Source organism: Trichomonas vaginalis, chromosome II (assembly GCF_026262505.1).
Source record: "Trichomonas vaginalis G3 chromosome II, whole genome shotgun sequence".
In the NCBI taxonomy this organism is placed as follows: domain Eukaryota; phylum Parabasalia; order Trichomonadida; family Trichomonadidae; genus Trichomonas; species Trichomonas vaginalis.
Window position 1 is genome coordinate 21652961 of NC_067204.1, and position 21214 is coordinate 21674174.

Sequence of the window (21214 nt, forward strand, 5' to 3'; positions counted from 1 at the left end):
GAAGAAGTCTATGATCACAAGAACGATGATATCGAAAATATTGAAAACACAAACAAACCAGACAAACCTAATAAAACGAAACAGGCAGAAGCACAAACGCCCGATACTGAAGAAAACTATCTCTCAGATTAGTAGTCATTCATCGGATTGATTATAATATGTTTGCTTATTATTATCAATCTATTTTTAGTGAAATTATAATATTATTGTTATAGAAAAATTCTCATTAAGCTTCATATTTAATTCACTGATAATAAATGTCATTATCACTCTCTGGTTGTTGTGATGCTTTCTATTCTTGTCAACACAACTTGAGTCTTTGACACTATAATCTTTATTCAATTGTCATATCAATAAAATGTCATAATTTCTACGGAATTAAAAAATTTTATGGATATAGTTGATTATTTAAAGAAATAAAAAATTAATATTTTGAAAAATCTAAATATTTAAAAGTTTATACTTGAAAATGTTTAATAATTTAATTCTTATCATAAATATTATCATTTTAACAGATAATTTTAGCGTTTTTAAATTTCAAATTTTTATTTGCTTATGATGAATCTCAAAATAATTGTAAAATAATTTTATTATATAAGATGGTATGTTTTCAATATCAGTTATGAAAAGATATTTAATAAGGTTAATTCTGATCAAATTATAATCGACTTGCCCTCAATGTTCATTAATATATCTAAAATAGTGTATGAAAGATAATATTTAAATACGATTCATATTTGTAAAATCGATAAAATTTTTTCAGAAAAAATTTTATATCAAATGCTTTTTTCATTGTTATACAAAATTCGATGTTCAGATGAAGCATATTTCAACGAAGAAGGTCGACTGATATTTCCCGAACCCAAATTTGTTCCAGAATATTCAAATACTCAACGTCAAGTTCTAGATGAGGAATGGAAAAACATCAGAATCAAACTTAACATGAGTTACGTCACTGGAGAGCTTCGGGAATCAAAAACATGCTATGAGGAAGGTCAAATTATACAGTATATGGGCAAACAGGCTACTTGTACCAAAAGTATGTTAATTTCAAATTTAAATTTAACTAATTTTACGAAAACTCTCAACAATTTAAAGGAATTTGAGGAAAAATTCCTTAAGGTACTCCCTTCTCCCAACAAAGACTATGACATGGAATTAATTATTAAAGTAATTAGATTTCCGCCAGGATCGGTATATAGTTATAGCTCACTTGCAAGTCCAGACACATACAATGAATATAATAGACCAACTACATCTACTATATATTTGAACCAAGCAGCAATTTCATCAGAAGTTTCAATGTGGGAATCTGAAACTAATTATTATTTTATGGGTAACCTTTTGAAAGAATTTCTTAAAGCTTGTAACGCAATTTATGGAAGATATCATCCAAGAAATTCAACAAAGCTATATCCGTATGAAAAAGTTTATTGTTCACTTACAAAATACAGTAAACAGTTCATTTTTTTAATTGCTCCATATTCACATTTATTTGCACAGAAACACTATGGTGTTGATGTATTTGAAGGTGATGACAACCAGACTTGTCCATCAGGAATAGAAATAGAATATGATGGATTCAGAGGCACAACATATAACTTTCTTAAAGGAAGAGTGTTTTTTTTTTGAAATGGATATACAATTTGATTATAATACCGACAATAGTTTTATTGGCCGACTTACAGATGCATCGATAGCGATTCTTCAAGATACAGGAAATTACATTTGCAATTGGTCAATGGCAAGACCATTAGTTTGGGGTAATCCAGAATCACAAATTGGTGGCAAGCCAATTAAAGACTTTGCCCTTGGTCCTCCTCAACTTGTTTTTCCAAAACGATATCTTTATTACTCAAATTCAGTTTTTGTAAATACTAACAACAACCATCCATCATTTGTAGGATTCGATTTCAAACACGGCGGATATTTACTTCAGCTTGAAGCTCCACAATCTTATTCAGGTACATTTTATAACCCATTAAACTTCACATATCTTTCGAGATTTAAAGAATTTGATTATGCTCCTGTGAGATATCCAGCAGTCAAATGCAAGGATGGAGAAGCAATGATTCCAAATGATGGGGTCTGTCATCCTTATATTTGTAATAGATATGATAATTTCACATTGATTACGACTGATTATGGAGATTATGATGGAAATTTAATAAACATCACGTGCACCAAAGATGATCCAAATCGAACAATGACGGTTAAACTTCCTGGAAAGATTGAGATTTACATTAATGTTACATGTGTTGATCCAGAGCTATTTTGCAGATCTGTAAAGTTAAGCGATATGCATTTTGTTCGTGATCCATTCGATCCAGATTTGAGTGTCAAACAACTTGATGATCCATATTTAAATACTGCAAATTCAACTACTACTAATACTACTGAATCATCATCAGAGAAAGATGGCAAATCAATAGTTCCATATGTAGCAGGAGGAGTTTCTGCTGCTGTTGTCATTGTTATTATTGTTGTTGTAACTATCGTTATCTTGAAACGCAAATCAAATCATGAAGATAACGCTAACGAACAAGAAGTGTAATAAACAGAAATTCATCAAAAGTGACAGCTCTCAATTTTTTGACATTTGTAAATTCTAAATTGAATGAGAAAAATGAAATAATACTAAGCATAATACAATATTCTAGATTTAATTATAATTAGGAAAAAGTTAGTTTTGAGAGTACTTTTCATAGGCATATAGAATGAAATCTTCTGAAAAAGAATATCACATAAACTCATATTATTTTCTAATATATAACTATTTTATATAAAAATCAAATTCAATGATCTTAAAAGCGAAGGATAAACCTCAAAATTTACGAATATAATGAGTGGGAATATTTCATATGGTTTTATGATAGATAAGCATTATATTCCCACTCATTTATATTCGTAAATTTTGAGGTTTATCCTTCGCTTTAAGATCATTGAATTTGATTTTTATATAAAATAGTTATATATTAGAAAATAATATGAGTTTATGTGATATTATTTTTCAGAAGATTTTGTGTTCTTCTTCAAAATTTTATTTTTTTATTAAAAAGAATCTTTACAAAATATACATTTACTTTAATTAATATTTAAAAACGTGCTCTATCAAAAGTTCCAAAAATTCAATATTTTAGCTTTTCTGAGGTGTCACTTTTGATGAATTTCTGTTTACAACAGAAGAAATCGAAGAAGACCAAATAGCTCATTCATGCGATAACTTCTTGACAAATTAAATATTCAGTATTGGTAAAATTTATCTTAAATTAAATATTTTTGTCTGTAATTTTTACATTATCATCTTTCATACTAATATCCAGCTCAGAAGAAATGCAAAAGATTAGAATAAATTACTGAATAAAAGTTAGCTAAAAACACTGTTCTGTAAGGATAAAGGAATATAATTCCTTTATAATTAATCATTTTGTTCATCATTAATTAGCATTATCAAAGACGATGAAGGAAAATCCTGTAAAAAATCCGATATTTACGTTTCAAAAATAGTTAAAATTGGTAAAAGAATAATTTTTAAAATATACGATTTAAAATCAGATAAAATTGTTATTAATCAATACAATAAGGTTAATCCTGATCATTATAAAAATGAATTTAAATATATTAACAAGTCTTTACTTTAATATCAAAACCCGATTCAATTTAATTATGTTATAAGATTATCGGAAAAATTGAAAGAAATAAAATTTTTAAAATAAAAAATGCTTTTTATGTTGTTTTTGCTTGTTAAATCGTTCGATAACGCATATTTTACAGATGATGGACAACTTATATTGCCAGAACCTATTGTTGTTGATACTTATCCATACGGAACGAGACAAAATCTTGACGAAAGTGGATGGAAGAACATCCGAATCAAGTTAAACTACAGTTACATCACAGGCGAACTCCGTGAATCACTTTCATGTTATGAAGTAGGTCAAGTTATTCAACTCACCTCAAGTAAAAGTGTAACATGCACAAAAGAAATGATTGTTTCTAACAAAGATTTAACAAATCTAACTATTGCAATGAATAATCTCAAATCATTTGCCGAAAAATTCCTCAGAGTCATTCCAACTCCAAATCAAGATTACGATATTGAATATTTTGTAAAAATTATAAGGTATCCAAGAGGATCTGATGTAATTGCCAAGGCAGGTGCATTAACACGTGATAAATTCGAACGCCCTCTGCAAGCCCATGTGCTAATCAAAGACCTTGAACTTCCAAATTATGTTTCAGAATTTGAAACAAACACAAGTGCATTTGCTAATGTAATGTTTCATGAATTTACACATGCATTATATGCATTACAACAGAACTATCATTATAGAAATTCTACTTTGTTTTATCCAGAGAGACGAGCATTCTGTTCAATGAAAAAGTATGGAAAAACATACAAATTTATCACTGGACCATATTCTCATATTTTCGCACAAAAACATTATGGTATAGATGTATTTGAAGGTGATGATAAGAATTGTACATCAGGTATCGAAATAGAAGATGGTGGTGGCCCTGATACAAAGGGTTTTCATATTAAAGCAAGCAGATTCTATTCAGATTTGAATATTGGAATGTCTACACAAAGTAATGGAATGAAATTTGAACGAATTACAGATGCAACAATTGCCATACTTCAAGACACAGGAAACTATATATGCAACTGGTCAATGGCACAACCATTAGTTTGGGGAAATCCAGAATCCCAAATTGGAGGCAAACCAATTAAAGACTTTGCTCTAGGACCACCACAACTTGTCTTTCCAAAACATTATCTTAAACAACAAGACGAATACCAAATGATTCCATTTTATTATCAGCCCGATTATGTTGGATTTGATTTTAAATATTTTGCTTTGGATTTTGGTCTCCAACGTGGATCAGATTGTAGTGGAGACTGGGAAAAATTGTGCACTAACCAAGAGTTTTATAACCCATTGAAAAAGAATAGGCTATGCCATCACGATATTTTTGATTATACAATGGTTAAAGTTCCATATGAAGCATATTGTGAAAAAGGAGAAGCTATGATTCCAGGATATGCATACTGTCGAAAATATATTTGCAACAAATATGAAAGTTTTACATTGATAACTCCAGAATTAAAAGATATCTATGGAAATCAGACAAATCTTACTTGCACCAAAGAAAATCCAAACAAAATAATAACAGCAGAATCTACTTACTATTCAGGTTATACGAATATTACATGTGTTCATCCAGAGTTGTTCTGCCGAACTGTGAAATTGAGCGAAATGCATTTTGTTCGTGATCCATTAGATCCAGATCTAAATGTAAGACAACTTGATGACTATGATAACAATATTATAAATAATAGTAATAATAACAATGAAACCGACGAAAAATCTAATAGCACAAACAAATCGAACAATATCATCAAAATTGTAATTCCATGTGTTGTTGTCGGAGTTATTATTATTGCTGCTATTATCATTACAGTAATTGTCATCCGAAAGAAACGTCACTCTAATAAAGATAAGAGTGATAATGATATAGAGTTAAATGATCAACAAAATGATTATTTACCAAACTAATATAATTTATATGTTTCAATATCTATTTATTATTCATCTTTGACCTTGTGCAAAACCTAAAAACATTTTTGCGAGATATTATTTTCTTATATAATTCTATGAACCATCTATAATTACAATAGGTAAACTTTAACATATTTAGAAAGTATTAACATTTTATTCAGATTAACCATCAAGTAAATTAAAACATAAAAATATAAAATAACTTAACAATGGAATGAAAAATGAAGCCTCTTAAGAATGGATTATCATTTTGATCTAAGCAATTTCATGGATTCTCTAACATTAGAGAGCATCTTTAATATTGCAGTATTTTTAGAAGATAAATATGTGAGCATTGGAATTAAAACTTTTTCAGCAGCAAACAAGATTTGTTTCAATGATTCTTCATTATATTTTGTGTTCATTTCTTCAACTGAAGCTTGTGGATCTAAACTTGCTAAAATTGATTGTGAAACATAAATAATTGCTTTTCCAACAGCGATTTTTCCAACAATACTTGGTTTGTAATTATCTAAGGAATATAGTTTCAGTTTAGCAATAATCAAACACTCCTCACTTGCTGTTTTATTAAGAGAATAATCTTTGATAGTTTCCAATATTTGAAGAACATCATTTTCTTCTAAATTAGTACATAATTGGTCAATAACTCTACAAGCAAACTTGTGACAGTAAATAGGCAATTTTTGAATTTCTTTTTGATAACTTTTTGAATCAACTTTTGTCCATTGTTCCATACAACCATAAGTAACAGCCAACAAACCAATAATAACCTTTTCTGTGTCATTAAACATTTCTTTCCAAGTTGGATTGATCAACAAAGAATTTACAGTTTCATATATTCTCGTTGGAGCAAAACTTCCTTCAGAATGCGAAAAAGTTACTGTAGTCAAGAAATCAGACAACATATGGACATCACAATCGAATACATCTGTTGCTTTATTTCTTATAAAAGCAGCGACTAAAACATCATTCCTTTCTTTCTCTTTTTCATGAGATTTAGCAAAAGCTTGCCATTCAGCATAAGATTCAAGTAATTCGAACTCTTTATCATTAAGTTTTTTATCACTTGCAACATAAATAGGAGTTCCATCATCACAGACACTTGCTGTAACACTTGCTGATCTCATACTCTTTTTATCAGATGTGATTTTACATTCCAAAAGTTCAGACATTTTCTCATCACTTGGATTTGAAAGAGAATCAATTATTTTGATGACTTTTTCATTTTCTTTGTTCTGCAAATAAACAGATAACATAAGAACAAATGTCTCTAAACAATTAATATGGTTATCAAATCTTTCTTCATCCTCTTGAGGTGCATAAGTTGCTTTCAAATAAATCATTTTATCATGTGAAACAACATGAAAAATCTTCAAATTTTCGGAATCTTCTTCTTCATTTTCCAATGTCAAGTTTTCTTTCTCAGTTTTTTCTTTCGTTATGATGTTTTCGTAGTAATCATCATCTAGTTTCAAGAAAATATTGATTTCCATCTTCAAAAATTTCGAAACATTTTCAATGAAATCGCTTTTTCCAATTTCTTTTGTAAATTTCAACAAAAAATCAGAAGAAAATGGAAAAGATCCTAATTCTCTTTGTTGCTCTTTCTTTGCAACATTCAGTTGCCTTCTAAGTTTGTACTGCAACAATAAAGGAGATAAAGATTCAGCAAACAATCTTGACATTCCAACAGTTATATTAGAAAACTCATTAGAAAACAATGGATTATAAATAGCTAAAATAACAGGCAATGTTTTGACAGGAACAACTAAAAGTGATGTGATTTTTGGTAAAGTTATTTCATCATCACATTTTTTGTTGAAAAAAGATTGAGATCTCGGATTTCTTATTGCATTAACAATGTTGTTTTCATAACTTTCTCTAATGAGAGAAGGTTCAGCAGGTAAAATCGGAAGCGATGGGAAATCAACTTCAGCACCTTCAACAGCTAGAACTCTACAAACTTTCGCATTACATAAATAGCAAGCTTCTTTTGAGACATTTGAAAACAATTCATTTTCTGAATTTTCATGTTCTCGCAAATTCGAAATTGATTTGGCTAATTTCGTATATGAGAAAGGAGAAGCATGTAAGAATGCAAATCTCCATAAAGATATCAATGGCTTCATTAAATTCATTGTTGCTAAAATAAACTCTTTTTCAATGGAATTAACTCTTCTATTCGAAAACAACAAACACAAAGCAACATGCATCTGATTCAAATGCAAAGGAAGACAATGAGCTGATGTTGTATTAAATATAGGTGCTTCACATGTTATTTCAAAGCTTCTTGATGCTGTTGGATCATTGATAAAATCGTAACAATCATTATGAATTAATTGGCCAGATAATGAATCATCAATGTCAATAAACCTTGATTGATTGAGATCTGGATAAAATAGAGTCTCTCCTTCAGAACACGTGTAAACTACTTTAAAGGAATCGAAATTAAGACGTTCAGAAATTTTATTTAATTGTGAAAAATAAAATTTCATAAATTCTGTTTCAGATGTATTAGGAGTAGTTAACATATCTATTAGTTCTTTTTCATGTGCAAGATCTGTAATGAATTTAAGTGTATCTGTGAAATAGTTTTGTATTTTAGTAAATCTCTCTGTCATTTTGTTTAAAAACAGTATCTGAACTTCTGGTGTAGCATGAGTAAGCGCAAGTTGTAGTTTATCATCAAAAATTGACTTTTGAGAAAATATTAATTGTTCAAAAATTGGATTTTCGTTGAGATAGTTTAATATTTGCGTTGTATCTGACTGTAACAATAGTTTTTGAAGTATTTTATCTGCTGCATTTTCAATATTTGCCAATGGAGGAATAACGGGTTTTAAAGGACCTAAAACAATTGGGTTTTCTTCTCTTTCTTGGAGCGTTTTATCTATTAATAATGATAGTTGATTGGATTTGAATGATAGTTTCTTGATTTTTTCTCGTAATTTAATTTCTTCTTCCTTAACTAATTCTATTCTTTCCTTGAAAGCTGCAATAGTGGATGGGGCTTCATATATCACATTAGGCCCTCGTACTATATCAGTAAAACCTGTTGGTGAGAACAGGTACATAAAAGATTTTGAAAATTTAATAACGTGCATTCTAAAATAAAAGAATAAATGCCAAGTCCATACTATATTTTCACTGAAAAGTCAAATTTATTAAGGAAAATTGTTCTAATTTTCAAATTGATAATATGTAATTGAGATCATCTATTGGTAATAGATAAATTTTATTTAATTAAGCATTTAAATCAGAAACCATCTATAAATCGCATTAATTTTTCTTTCCCATCCATCAGCAATTCTCAATATTGTTATCATTATTCTTTTATTCTGGAATGTATCATCAAGCTACACAATTATCTGGAAAGATCATTTTGCATTGTCTTTTTTCTATTTCTTTGTATGGTTCGATAGAAATAAGTGATATTCTCTCACTAGGCATTTAGCATGCATATTAAACGGTTAACTAAACATATGATATGATTTATATTCCGCTTAACCCTCTTTCTGACACTTTTTTAACAAAAGAGGTCGTAAAAGAAAAAACGGGTTTATTTTACGGCGAAGTATTTTTCGCAAGTTATAGAGCACCAAAAAATTGAGAAGTTGTCAGAAAATAGCAAAATTGCACCAAAAATTGCCAAATATGCAGAATGTCTCTTTTACAACTGTCAAGTGACATGCAAACTCTCTAGAATAAATATTATCAAAAATTTTCATAAAGGAGACTGGGGAATCATCGTGGGAACTGCATCATCAAGTGTTGATATATGTGACAGTTTTATTCAAGAAAATACTTGTAATTATTTATTCTTTACAACTGGCAATGATAGCTGCATCAATATTCATTCTTCTAATTCACTCAATAACATCATGAAAAGCGGTGAGAAAAATAGTGCAAATGTAAATATCGAAAATCCAATACGCATTTCATCAATAAAATTCAATAAATAACTCATATACTGCAACACTAACATAAATAAAGTTCATTGCAAAACTATACACTATATTACCTCTATTTTGTTTTCATTTCTTTTTGCTAACTTGTTTCTGGAGATCAAATTTTGATTTATTTGTCAAATGCTATAACAATAAGTTCGATTCTTTTGCATATATAATGAGAATGTTCTTAATGAGAATTTTTATAGTATATTAAGGGTGCACACGAGAGGATCATGTAAACTTCAGAATTTAGAACCTTATTTTTAGGCATTATCTTGGCTACCTATTTAGGCTCGAAAAGCAAAAAATATCAAAAAATACAACTTGAGTCCATTATGACCCTTTCATGGAGGTAGTTTTTATCCGCTAGTATTTTCCCTTTGAATCTCTTTACAATTCGAAATCAAATTCAAATCTCAGTAGAAGAAAGGAAGAATCGACTTACTACGGTTGTAATACGAATAAATACATATATTTAATTATTTTTATTTACATAATAATTGTTTGAAGCTCATATTCCATCAAATTTTTAAATAAAAACATTAAAATGTTGAAAATGTTCATATATTTTAATAGGGTTTTGGCACTTTATTGAGGAATTACTACATACATAGTCGAACTGAACTTGACATTTTGAAATTTAAATTATTTATCATAATTAAAATTTAACTTGAAATTTATAATTATTTAGTCATATTTTGCATAATTCTAAGTAGATTTTGTAAAAAATCAAGAAAGAAAAATTTTAACGTGCTTTATTTTTTCTTTTTTATAATAATACATATTATTATATAATTAACATATTCATAATGTTTCACCCTTTCAAAAATATAATCCTCCTCCTCTCAAATAAACGTACATACGGGTGGCCTCTTTTTTCAAAAAATTAAAATTTGAAATTTTGGGCTCAAATATTAGAGATTTTTTCACCCTTCAACGATATATGTTGTCTATATCAGACCTCCTTTCTTTTTGATACTGAACATTGTTCCTAAATCTTAGCCGTTAAGGCTGTTCTGAAAATATTTTTTTTTCGAAAAAATTCGAAAAAAATTCTTAAAATTCAAAAATCCCTTAATTCCTGAGGATTTTGGAAAAAAGTTTTTACATGAACATGTGTATATTATATGAAGTATATTGATAAGGTAAAAATCAAATTTTATTGCATATTCATCGAGAAAATAAACTAACGAATCCCTCAAAATTGAGAGGGTAATCCTCCTCCTCTCAAATAAACGTACATACAGGTGCACCCTTAAGACGCTTGTTTATATGCTATAAAAATTTAATCTTAGTATTGGAAAAAAACAGAACTGTAAAGAAGGCACCATGTGAAATAAGAAGATCAATTGTTTCTTTACTATTATAATGTAATGATTAATGAAGACCTGATTTTTCATCATCTTGTTCATTTACATTTGCACCATGTGAAATAAGAAGATCGGCTGTTTGTTTAGAATTAATTAATGCAGTATAATGAAGAGCAGGTTTTCCATTTTTATCCTTTTCATTGATATTTGCGCCATATGAAATAAGAAGTTCGGCTGTTTCTTTACAATTATTTAATGCAGCATAATGAAGAGCAGTTTTTTCATTTATATCCTTTTCATTGATGTCTGCATCATGTGAAATAAGAAGTTCGAGGATTTCTTTATGATTTGTAATTGCTGCATAATGAAGAGTGGTTTTCCCATATATATCTTTTTCATTGATGTCTGCATCATGTGAAATAAGAAGTTCGAGGATTTCTTTATGATTTGTAATTGCTGCATAATGAAGAGTGGTTTTCCCATATATATCTTTTTCATTGACGTTAGCACCATGTGAAATAAGATATTCGGCAGTTTCTTTACTATTATTATATGCTGCATAATGAAGAGCAGTTTTACCATATTTATCTTTTTCATTGATGTTTGTGCCATGTGAGAGGAAATATTCACAAATTGATGGAATATTAAGGATGGCTGAATAAACAAAAAATTGTTAATATTATTAGTTTGATCGAAATAAACTAATATTGAATCAAGATTATTATAAAATTCGCAAGGAAATAAATCAATCTCTATATTATATTCATTCATTAAGAAAGTAACAAAATCAATGTTGTGTGAAATAATTGCATATTTCATGCATTCTTCATCTGGTTTTTGATATTTTAAACATTCACTCATGATCTCTTGATTTCCTCCTAAAAATGAAAAAAGTAAGCACCTTTTTGTTATTTTTGAGTCAAATTCTGTTCTTAAGAATAAGGGTGCGCTATTTACGCAAAAACCATATGCGGAACAAAAAATTATTCGCACTTCACTTCCGCACTTATATTTTTTTCTAAAAAAAAATAAAAATAAAAACGTATCTATTTACTTTATTTTTTCCTTTTCAAAATTTTTTTGGAACTTAAAAAATCTACAATGGTTATTAATTTTAGCAACTTATCATACTACTAACTTAAAAACATCTAATATATGCATCTTTCATCTGGTGCGTATTCATATTAGCAAACTCATTGAATTTTTTGTGTAGTGCGTAATTTGAGAATACGCAAAAGTGATTTGCGATATCAAAAATCGATCATTATTCTCAAAATTCAATGGGAGATATAGCGGTGCGTATATTGAAATATACGCACCATACATTTTGTTCAGAGAGTATATTCAAACATGGTGCGTGTTCAAAATAAAATTACAGATTAATATACAAAATTGATAATTATAATAGTTTCAAAAAATTTTAAATTCAAATTCAAATTTTCAATATTAATCGTTTTGAGTAAATATTAATTATTTAATTTATATAATATTTTTTAAAAATTTTTACAACAAAATAATTTTGAATGATATATTTTTTCATTTTTTGTTTTATGTTAGAGCTTTATTCATACCCAGGCGATGACCGAAAATATCGAAGAATTAGTTATGATCGGTCTAGCAAACATTATATTATGGGATGCACAGCAGAGGTCCCAAAGCAAGATGGAACCACATTTCAATGTGGTTTCCAAAAAAGAGATGATTTGCTCAAAAAAGTATTGCGAAGGGGAAGCTACATGTATGCTTTCCTGATAACCAAAGACAAGAATCCATACAAAATTTTTTTAATTCACCCGAAAATTATCTAGAACAACCCGGTACATACACAGTTGAAGGAATCTTCACTAGATTAGTAGTTGTTTTAGCAAAAAACAATATTAGTTTATTAGTTGGAGAATCTGAAGAATTATATAACTTGATTGTTTATTCATTCTTGGTTGGCTATACAGCAACAAGGGTTGCTAATAAGGCGCCAGCTCAGGTTGCTACAGATATGATCCCTCACTATAAGAGAGACAAGCTCAGAGAGATTATGATTCAAACGGCTAATGACGTACATAAGAAGATCATGAATAGGTTCTCAATAAGCTACATGCCGTATGTATGCGTGGCATTAGATGAAGGATCCACTCAGAAGAGGAAACTCCTTGACTTTGTGCTTGAGAATCCCAACTACCCTGCACCATCTTATCCAGCGGTTACAGAACGGCTAATGGGATTGAAAACGGCTGACTATACAGTAGCCATCTCAAATGCATATGAAATATCAAAACTTGTATTAATATTCTTTTACAATCATCAGCAATTCTCCTTATCAGGACAGACTATATGAAGCTATCTTCAACTATTTTCATTATATATAACTATAACAAATAAGTCTGAGTGTTTCTATAGTCAACTGTTTTATAATAATGTGGGACTTAAAAAATGATGCAATGTTATAAAAAAATAAAAAATAAAAAAACTTTGTTTGTTTGTTTTATATATAATTTACATAAAAATTAATATATTAGGGTTCATTGACGTTTTCGGGTTTTGTTTCTCTCTTTTTATCAGCCTTCTTAGGCTTCTGTCTCTTAGGAATGTTAGTTGTTGCCTTGAACTCGTCTTCCATTGTTGTGTAGTAAACTTTGTTTGCTTCCTCGAATTCTTTCACCTTCTGTTCAATTCCGTTTGATCTTCCCAGCATCTTAAATACATTCAATGTATAGTTAAGTACACCATCGATTGTGAATCCGCCTGCCAACAAACCTGTTTCGAAAATTAACTTGGCGTCTTCAACTAATTGCGGATCTTTTTCATTGTTCTTTATTCTATCGAACAATTCGATGATTGTTGGATGTTCTGGGTTCATTTCAAGGATCTTTTTGTTCATCTGCAAATTATCTGTAAGTTTCTGGTCATAAACGGTCTGTGCTCTGATGAGACGCTCGTGGGAAGCTGTGTAACCCCAGTTTGTAGCTGTACAAATTGCTGGAGTAGATTTAAGACGTGATGAAAGTGACACTTTTTCAATTTTATCTCCGAGCACTTTTTTGAACCATCTTTGAATTACAGACCATTCTCTTTGAGTCAAATTGCAGGCCATTAAGTCCTTTGTCAAAGAACCTTTGTCGTTTTGTGTCTCGGGGTTCTCAAACTTGTAGCCATCGAAAGTATCCATTCTTTCAAGGCAGTACAAATCGATTGGCTCGATTGCGAAGATTACTTCGATGCCGCGTGAATACAAACTCTCGAGATAAGGTGAAACAGCGGCGGATTCTCTGTTGGCAGATCCAATGAAGTAAATCTTGTCTTGGCCGGTCTTCATGCGGCTAACGTACTCGTCGAGGGTTACCATAGAGTTCGGGGAGTAAGATGTGTAGAAAAGTAAAAGTTTGGCCAGAGAATTTTTATTCTTCTGATCTTGTATAACTCCGTACTTTAGAGCTGCAGAATACTGCTTGTAAAATTGGAAGTATAAGCCTGGTTCGAATTGGAATGAATGCTGTAGCTCGGAGATGATTTTATTTGTAATACGACGTTTAATTAAAGTTAATGTACCCTCCTTTGAAAGATGGTCTCTGTCAACGTTCAAAGAAAGGTCGCTGCTATCGATAACGCCTTTAATGAAGTGTAAGTAGTCAGGAAGTAATTCATCGTTCCATTCATCGGAAACGAGGACTCTTTTGACGTAAAGCTTGACGTTTCGTGTTGTATGTTGCATCATTTTGTCGGAAGATGGTGCGGTTGATGGTATGTATAATAAGGCATTGAAGGTAATTCGACCTTCCTCGCAAGTATGAATCTTAAACATAGGATTCTTAGTATCCTTGAATGCTCCTTTATAAAATTCGTTGTACTCAAGTTCGCTAATATCGTTCCTATCGCGCATCCAAATTGGTTGACGATTATTAATCTGTTCCCACTCCCAAACGATCTTCTTTGGTGATGCTCTGTCTTCAGGTGTGGCAATGGTAACGATTTCTTCATCAGAATCCTCATCTTTGACCGTATCTTGGCTATCAAAAATATCATCTTCGGTTGTTTCTGAAGATTCGGCTTCTGGGATCTCGTCTGTACAGATTTTCTCTTCGTGGTATTGCCAAATCTTGATAGGGAAGTCGACGAACATGGAATAATGACGAGCAATTGCAATTAAGCGATCTCTGTTGAGATATTGGTAATCTTTCTCTTTGATATGCATGATAATTTGTGTACCACGTCCTAAAGTGACTCCACGAGGGTCTTCTGCGATTGTATATTGAGCTGATGAATCACTTGTCCAAATCCATTGTTTTGGATCATCGTTGTGCTTGGAAATAACAGTAACTTTATCGGCAACAAGGAATGTTGAGTAGAAACCAACACCGAATTGGCCAATTAAAGATGTATCTCCAGATTGAATCATTTTCTTAAATTCGCTTGTACCTGAACGTGCAATCCTACCAAGATTCTCTATTAAGTCTCGTTTTGTCATACCAATGCCTGTATCTGTAACTGTGATTGTTCTATCATCTTCATTGACATCAATCAAAATTTGGAGCTCTCTGTTGCCTTGGTCGAGTGCTTTATGATCTTTGATTGCTTGGAAACGGATTTTGTCAAGTGCATCATTTGCATTTGAAATTACTTCACGAAGGAAGATATCTTTGTTCTCATAAAGTGAGTCAATTAAAATATTCATCAATTTAGAAATTTCTGTTTCGAATTCGTGTTTTTCTGCTTTGTTTTCGATACTTTTCATTTGATCTGGTGAAAAATTATGCTCTACGCGTCCACGAAGGCCTTCATCAATGAACTGGACATTCTTGTTCTTAGGAAGACCAGGTGCCGCGCTCAGAGAGGCCTTTGCAAAAAAGATAACTTGAAACATTTTGAAAAAAATAAAGAGCGGTTTTTATTTTCGGTCAAATCGACTTTTTGGACTATATATTGAAAATTTGGAATATATTTAATGGTAAAAGTGGAATATAAGTATGTGATCTACGATATACTTTAACAAAACAGAAAAATGAAAATTTTAGGGGGAATTAATTAAAATTTCAGGTAGAAATCCAGAGCAAAAAAATAATGGATGTTGGAGATCTTGTAGATAGCATTGATTGTTTCAAAGGAACAAGTAATATGGTTGCTGTTGGATGTGATGAAGGTAAATTTGCAGTATTAGATATCCAAAAACAAACTCAAATTTTTGAATTCATGAGAGATGACGCATTAATCGGTGTAAAGGTCGCAGATGACAATATTGTATACTCAGCAACAGAAGCATCTATATTTAAACATGACATTCGTGAAAAAAATTCCGGAAATTTAATTTTCGAGGCACCTAGTGAAATTTCTGATTTTGCAATCAATGACTCTGTAATAGCTGTAGCAACAATGTCTAATGATATCATTCTTACTGATAAGCGCATACTTAAAAAACCGCAATCTTCTCCAATTTTACCACCAGTATGCAATTCTCTTTGTTTTAAGAACAAAGACAAAATAATTGCTGGTTATATTGACTTATCTGTAGGTGAATGGACCCTATCATCTAAAAAATTCCAATCATATAAATTAAGTAACCAAAGACAACAAGTCAACCCCGCAGTTGTTCACTGTGTTGCATGCCAAGGCAATACTGTTGCTGCAGCTACTCAAAATGGTCTTTCCATTTTCGTTGATGGAAAAATCGTTGCATCAGGAAATTTCGAACACGAAGGCGCTGTACATTATATTACATTTGCTCCCTGCTTCTCTGGAAAGGTCACTGTTTCGGGCGGAGCTGATGGATCTTTGATGGTTCTGGATGTAGAGAAAATGCACGTAATAGATGTTATAGGAAATGAAGAAGAAAAGATTCAGATGATTTCTGCAAATCAGAACTTCGTTGCTGTTGCAGATACATCAGATTCCGGATCAATTGGAATATTTACACCAGATGACTTCACAAACCATGAAGAAGAGCAATAATCATTTTGTATATATATTTATATCATAAAAAATAGAATTTAGATATTATTTATTTCAAAAAATATATTATTTTAAAGATAGCTTAATTTAACTAAGAATTAAGTGTGGAAGTGAGAATAGCATCAAATTTCCAAACATTTTTATCAATTTGAATTTAAAAAATATTCTTCCGTAATTGTTATCGATAACAATGTCATCATCAAGCAATGCATTGGAAGTGTATGTTGTGCAGATATTCAACGTAAAACACATTTGAAACAAGGACTCATATTCAAATAGATTTTGAGAATTATTAAAATAAATACTTCGTTCTTGGATATTTTGAAATCTTATTGTTTATTGCTTTTTATAAATCAAGTGATGAACTAATTATTGTTGGTCGTATAATTCTCTTGGTAAAAAATTCAGATGCGAGTTGGTAACTTTTTTCGATTAGCAATAATCTTAAGTTTGTTACTTCTTGCATGCTTACAACTATCAATGCAAGATAGAAGTATTGTATCACGATCTTACGTTCAAAATAAGAATGATTACATTAAAAATTACTCAAAGATTGATTTTGATCTCGATTTTCCAATAGTGAAGAAAGATAGTAAACTAGTAGATTTCATCCGCGCTCAATCTCATATGAAATTACCAACACGGTCAAAAGGATTTGTTGATTGCTATAATAATAAAAGTGAAGTATCATGTTACGAGATTGTTCATGCATCAGAAGTGATTAAAAAATACGAAGAATCAGTTTCTTCATTGAATGCTGACGGATATATCTACGTTGATGTAAAAAATTACGAATTAGAAGATAGAATGACGATGCTTTATCACGCATTAGCAATTGCAATCGCAACGGAACGCTATATTTATGTAAATCACAGTTATTTTCCATTTAAATTACCAAGTGTAATTTTTAACATCCGAAACGAAATGCAAGGAACTGTAATATCGACAGATTACACATTTAGTTGCTCTGAATTAGGTTACAAAAACAATAACATCATTTTAAATAATATTACGTGGCCACAAGCTATTTACACTCATTTTTCGATTGCTCCCTTCTTAAGAGCCGAATTTGGGTTCCATGCTGCCTATTACTTGGGAAATTATTTGTTTGGATCAAAAAATCAGCCAGAAAATAGATGTCAAAATTTGAAAAATGAATTTGCTGTAGAAGTTAAAGAATACGATGATGACGAGATGGTGTCATCATCAAGATACTATCAGAAACTCTGGAGATGTGGAGTTCCAGAAAAATTCCAAATTATTACTCATCGAAGTGCGAAAATACCAGAAAAAGCCAATTCAACACTTGTTTACGACGATGATGAGTCAAAGAAGTGTGGATTATATCAATTAATCTCATCCAAGTACGTTGTTCACACTTTTGGTTCCAGATTAGGTTGGTGGGCTATGGCAATGCATGGAAATCGTGGCGGATTTATTAATCCAATGGATTTCATCTGTGTTAATGTTACTGTATCTCAATCTGCATCATTATGGCATACATATACACCAGAAAAAAAGTATTTGTTTATTACTAATAACAGACTTTTTAACTGTGGAATTAATTCATATGATGTCAGATTATATATTGATTACCTCTTATGGTAATGACTTTAATAAATTGTTTGTATATTTCTCAGTAGTTTATTTACTTCTTAGGTTGTTATTCTTAAATTTCCTTCAAGGGTATCAAATTTCTGTGCTATTATGAGGAATACGTCTGTATATGGATTCATGAATACAAATTCGTACAGCCATATGACTATCTGTTTGGCTCTGATAGTTAAGAATGGTTCTACTTTGATGCACAGTTATCTGCAGAAATAGTACAATTATTTTTGGATCCAAATGCTCTAATGTATTTTGAGTTTTCGAAATTTGAATTGAGAAATGTTATTACAGGCTGCAATAAGAAGAGTGGTTTCTCCGTAATAATTTTTTTCATTGATATTTGCACCATATGTAATAAGAAGTTCCGTTGTTTCCATACGATTAAGTTTTTATATATGTAATTGATTTCAACATTTTGGGAGTTTTTCAATTGCGGAGGAAAATTAGGTTTAATTAAGAAAATATGGTACTTTTTAATAAAGTTGTATAAAAAATAACATATATTTGCTGCTTAAATGAATAAAACGAACTTAGTTCCACCATAAACTCGTTTTTCATTCTCTGACCTCTGAAGAGCCATATTATCATAACATCATTAACTGATTCCAGAATCTGGATTTGGCTTTTCATCTGAGAGACATCCAAACAATATCATCACAAACAAATTACACAAACTTTTAATATAGTTTTCTTCTTTATTATTTACAAAAAAATATAAGTTTACAAGATTTATATATATATGTATTAAGCCAGTTTCTGAAGAAGACAAGTATTTTCAGCTGGACTGTAAAGACCAAATGTTCCTCCATTTCCGAATTGGCCAGGGTTGAAGGCAACTGTATCTCCTTCTTCAGATCTCCATGGTGCTGCTGCATCAGCTAGAATCAAGCAGTCTGGTGCAGGGAACAATCTCATTGTGTGGTCGTATTCCCATGCAACTGGTGCGTGTGCGAGATCTGTTGGAGTTAAATGAGCTTGGTGAATAATTGTAATTAACAAGTTTTCGTGCTCATTCTCTTCAGGAACAGTGCGTGGAGAAGCTCTTGCAAGTCTGGACATGATGTCATCTCTGAATACAGTTATTGTTCTACTTAAAAATCTTATCTTGCATGGATTTGACATGAAAATTGCTTCAGGAAACATGTTTTTGATTGAATCTTGGAAAAGAAGTCTTGGAAAGACTTTTGGAGCTCCTGGATCTGTTAACGATGGAATAAATACGAACTTGGAGTTCTGTATCATTGCTGTATGTTCATCTGAGATCTTTTTGATGAATTTTCTGAAATCTCTTTCAAATTGTTTCATTCCATTGAAAGGAAGTGGTTTTTGAGTGAAGCTACCACACAATATGATCATGTTTGGTGGAGAACTGTCGTAATTTTGAAGAACATGACTGAATTCTGTTACACATGATGGAACATCGATCCAAACATCAGAGAAAACAAGAATAAGAGCATTTTCATGTTCTTCATGTAAGATACTTTGCAAATTACTCATTGATTCCCTATTTAAGTTCCATCCAAATGGATCATATGGTAATGACCAGAATTTGTTCATGAAATCACTGGTTGTAAGAGCAGGAGGATGTCCAATAACAAGAGCATTGACATAATCACCTAATGCTTTGCCTTGAACAACGACAATGCAGCCAACTGGAAGAATTCCTCCAAAGAATTGGCATTCTGGACTAATTGCAAGATTTATTACGCCGGATTCATCTTCAACTGTGTATACCTCGCCTTCGTAATCAAGAATTCCAATAAAAACTACTGTAGAATCGTGTGGTTTACTAACTAAAGTTGCAATATCAACGATTGAGAGGCTTCCATCGTCATCTGACCAGAATTTAAGTGCTGATTTGGCGAAAGCTTTGGAATTTATGAGTGAATATTTTAAGATTTGAAATCTTTCCCTGTAAAGAGAGATTTTACTTGGTCCTTTTCCGAGAATTGACTTTGGTTGAGTAGATGGAACAAGGTTTTGTGTGTTCATATCGAATTCAAACTTAGGAGCGTCGAATGCAGATTGAAAATCAAAAACTTGATGAGATATTGAATTTTGCTTTTGAATGTTGGTAAGTACTTTCTCAATGATTTCTTTATCAACGTTTGTTTCGTCGCCAATCAATTTCATGATTTCGTTTATAATATGTTCAAGCATTGCTTCTTGATCAGAGACAGCATTAAGGTACTCTTTCAAGGCCACAACAGCAGATCTTTGTGGCTTTTTTTGATACATTTTGAATGCCTCTACTATTTTCCTATCATTCATTTTTTTTTACCAAAAAAAAACTAAAAAAAGAATGGAATTGTTCTCAAAATGGAAGGCCATTTATGATAGAAAGATAAGTAACACTGCCTTTCTATGCTAAAGTTAAAGTAGTTAAAGAGCTACGATGACATCCATCCAATTAATTATTCATATTATTAAAGGCAAGATATGAATAGCCTCTCATTTTGAATAGCTCTATATTCTGACTTTATTCTAAGAATCTCACTCAAGAAATATTGAAGAGAGAATCCAAAATATCTTGAACACAATGCCCAGATTATAAGTACTTTAATGAATGCATTATGTTTTATATATAAATGCATAAATTGATCAAATTGATTACCAATAATAAAATTGAATTAAATTTGTTGGTATTTAACTAACATAGAGACATTCTTGGAGCTGTTTCGGACCATCATTTACTTCCTAGATGAAAATATGTAAGTATGGATTGAAACTCAAAATGAGATTTAATTCTGTTAACTTTTTTAAAATGAAGCATTTTACAAGTATATTGTCCACAATTGGTAAAATAATAATATTTCTCTGCGAAATGGATACTATTCCGTTGATA

The 21214-nt window shown here is 30.8% G+C and overlaps 7 protein-coding genes across 7 annotated transcripts, besides 4 other annotated features; 4 read left to right on the forward strand and 3 right to left on the reverse strand.

Annotated features, from left to right (window-relative positions):
• Positions 1 to 527: 527 nt before the first annotated feature.
• On the forward strand, positions 528 to 2554 carry TVAGG3_0586070 (regulation of choline O-acetyltransferase protein; the record flags this gene model as incomplete). Its single annotated transcript, XM_001314556.1, has 1 exon — positions 1634 to 2554. One exon carries the CDS (start codon positions 1634 to 1636, stop codon positions 2552 to 2554), a length of 921 nt encoding a protein of 306 aa, XP_001314585.1.
• Positions 2555 to 2588: a mobile genetic element.
• A 556-nt stretch (positions 2589 to 3144) lies between these two features.
• Positions 3145 to 3182: a mobile genetic element.
• Positions 3183 to 3719: 537 nt separating this feature from the next.
• Positions 3720 to 5558, forward strand: TVAGG3_0586100 (regulation of choline O-acetyltransferase protein; the record flags this gene model as incomplete). Its single annotated transcript, XM_001314555.1, has 1 exon — positions 3720 to 5558. One exon carries the CDS (start codon positions 3720 to 3722, stop codon positions 5556 to 5558), a length of 1839 nt encoding a protein of 612 aa, XP_001314584.1.
• Positions 5559 to 5806: 248 nt separating this feature from the next.
• On the reverse strand, positions 5807 to 8635 carry TVAGG3_0586110 (uncharacterized protein; the record flags this gene model as incomplete). The annotated part of the gene is made up of 1 exon (XM_001314554.1): positions 5807 to 8635. One exon carries the CDS (start codon positions 8633 to 8635, stop codon positions 5807 to 5809), a length of 2829 nt encoding a protein of 942 aa, XP_001314583.1.
• A 1090-nt stretch (positions 8636 to 9725) lies between these two features.
• Positions 9726 to 10766: a mobile genetic element.
• Positions 10767 to 12360: 1594 nt separating this feature from the next.
• On the reverse strand, positions 12361 to 15676 carry TVAGG3_0586130 (HSP90/HTPG type heat shock protein family; the record flags this gene model as incomplete). The annotated part of the gene is made up of 1 exon (XM_001314553.2): positions 13331 to 15676. One exon carries the CDS (start codon positions 15674 to 15676, stop codon positions 13331 to 13333), a length of 2346 nt encoding a protein of 781 aa, XP_001314582.1.
• Positions 15677 to 15857: 181 nt separating this feature from the next.
• On the forward strand, positions 15858 to 16831 carry TVAGG3_0586140 (WD repeat-containing protein 53 family; the record flags this gene model as incomplete). The annotated part of the gene is made up of 1 exon (XM_001314552.1): positions 15874 to 16758. One exon carries the CDS (start codon positions 15874 to 15876, stop codon positions 16756 to 16758), a length of 885 nt encoding a protein of 294 aa, XP_001314581.1.
• Positions 16832 to 17141: 310 nt separating this feature from the next.
• Positions 17142 to 18979, forward strand: TVAGG3_0586150 (uncharacterized protein; the record flags this gene model as incomplete). The annotated part of the gene is made up of 1 exon (XM_001314551.1): positions 17239 to 18366. One exon carries the CDS (start codon positions 17239 to 17241, stop codon positions 18364 to 18366), a length of 1128 nt encoding a protein of 375 aa, XP_001314580.1.
• A 16-nt stretch (positions 18980 to 18995) lies between these two features.
• Positions 18996 to 19039: a mobile genetic element.
• An 18-nt stretch (positions 19040 to 19057) lies between these two features.
• TVAGG3_0586170 (error-prone translesion synthesis) lies at positions 19058 to 20646 on the reverse strand (the record flags this gene model as incomplete). The annotated part of the gene is made up of 1 exon (XM_001314550.1): positions 19114 to 20640. The coding sequence occupies one exon, from the start codon at positions 20638 to 20640 to the stop codon at positions 19114 to 19116; it is 1527 nt and encodes a 508-aa protein (XP_001314579.1).
• Between the last annotated feature and the right edge of the window lie 568 nt (positions 20647 to 21214).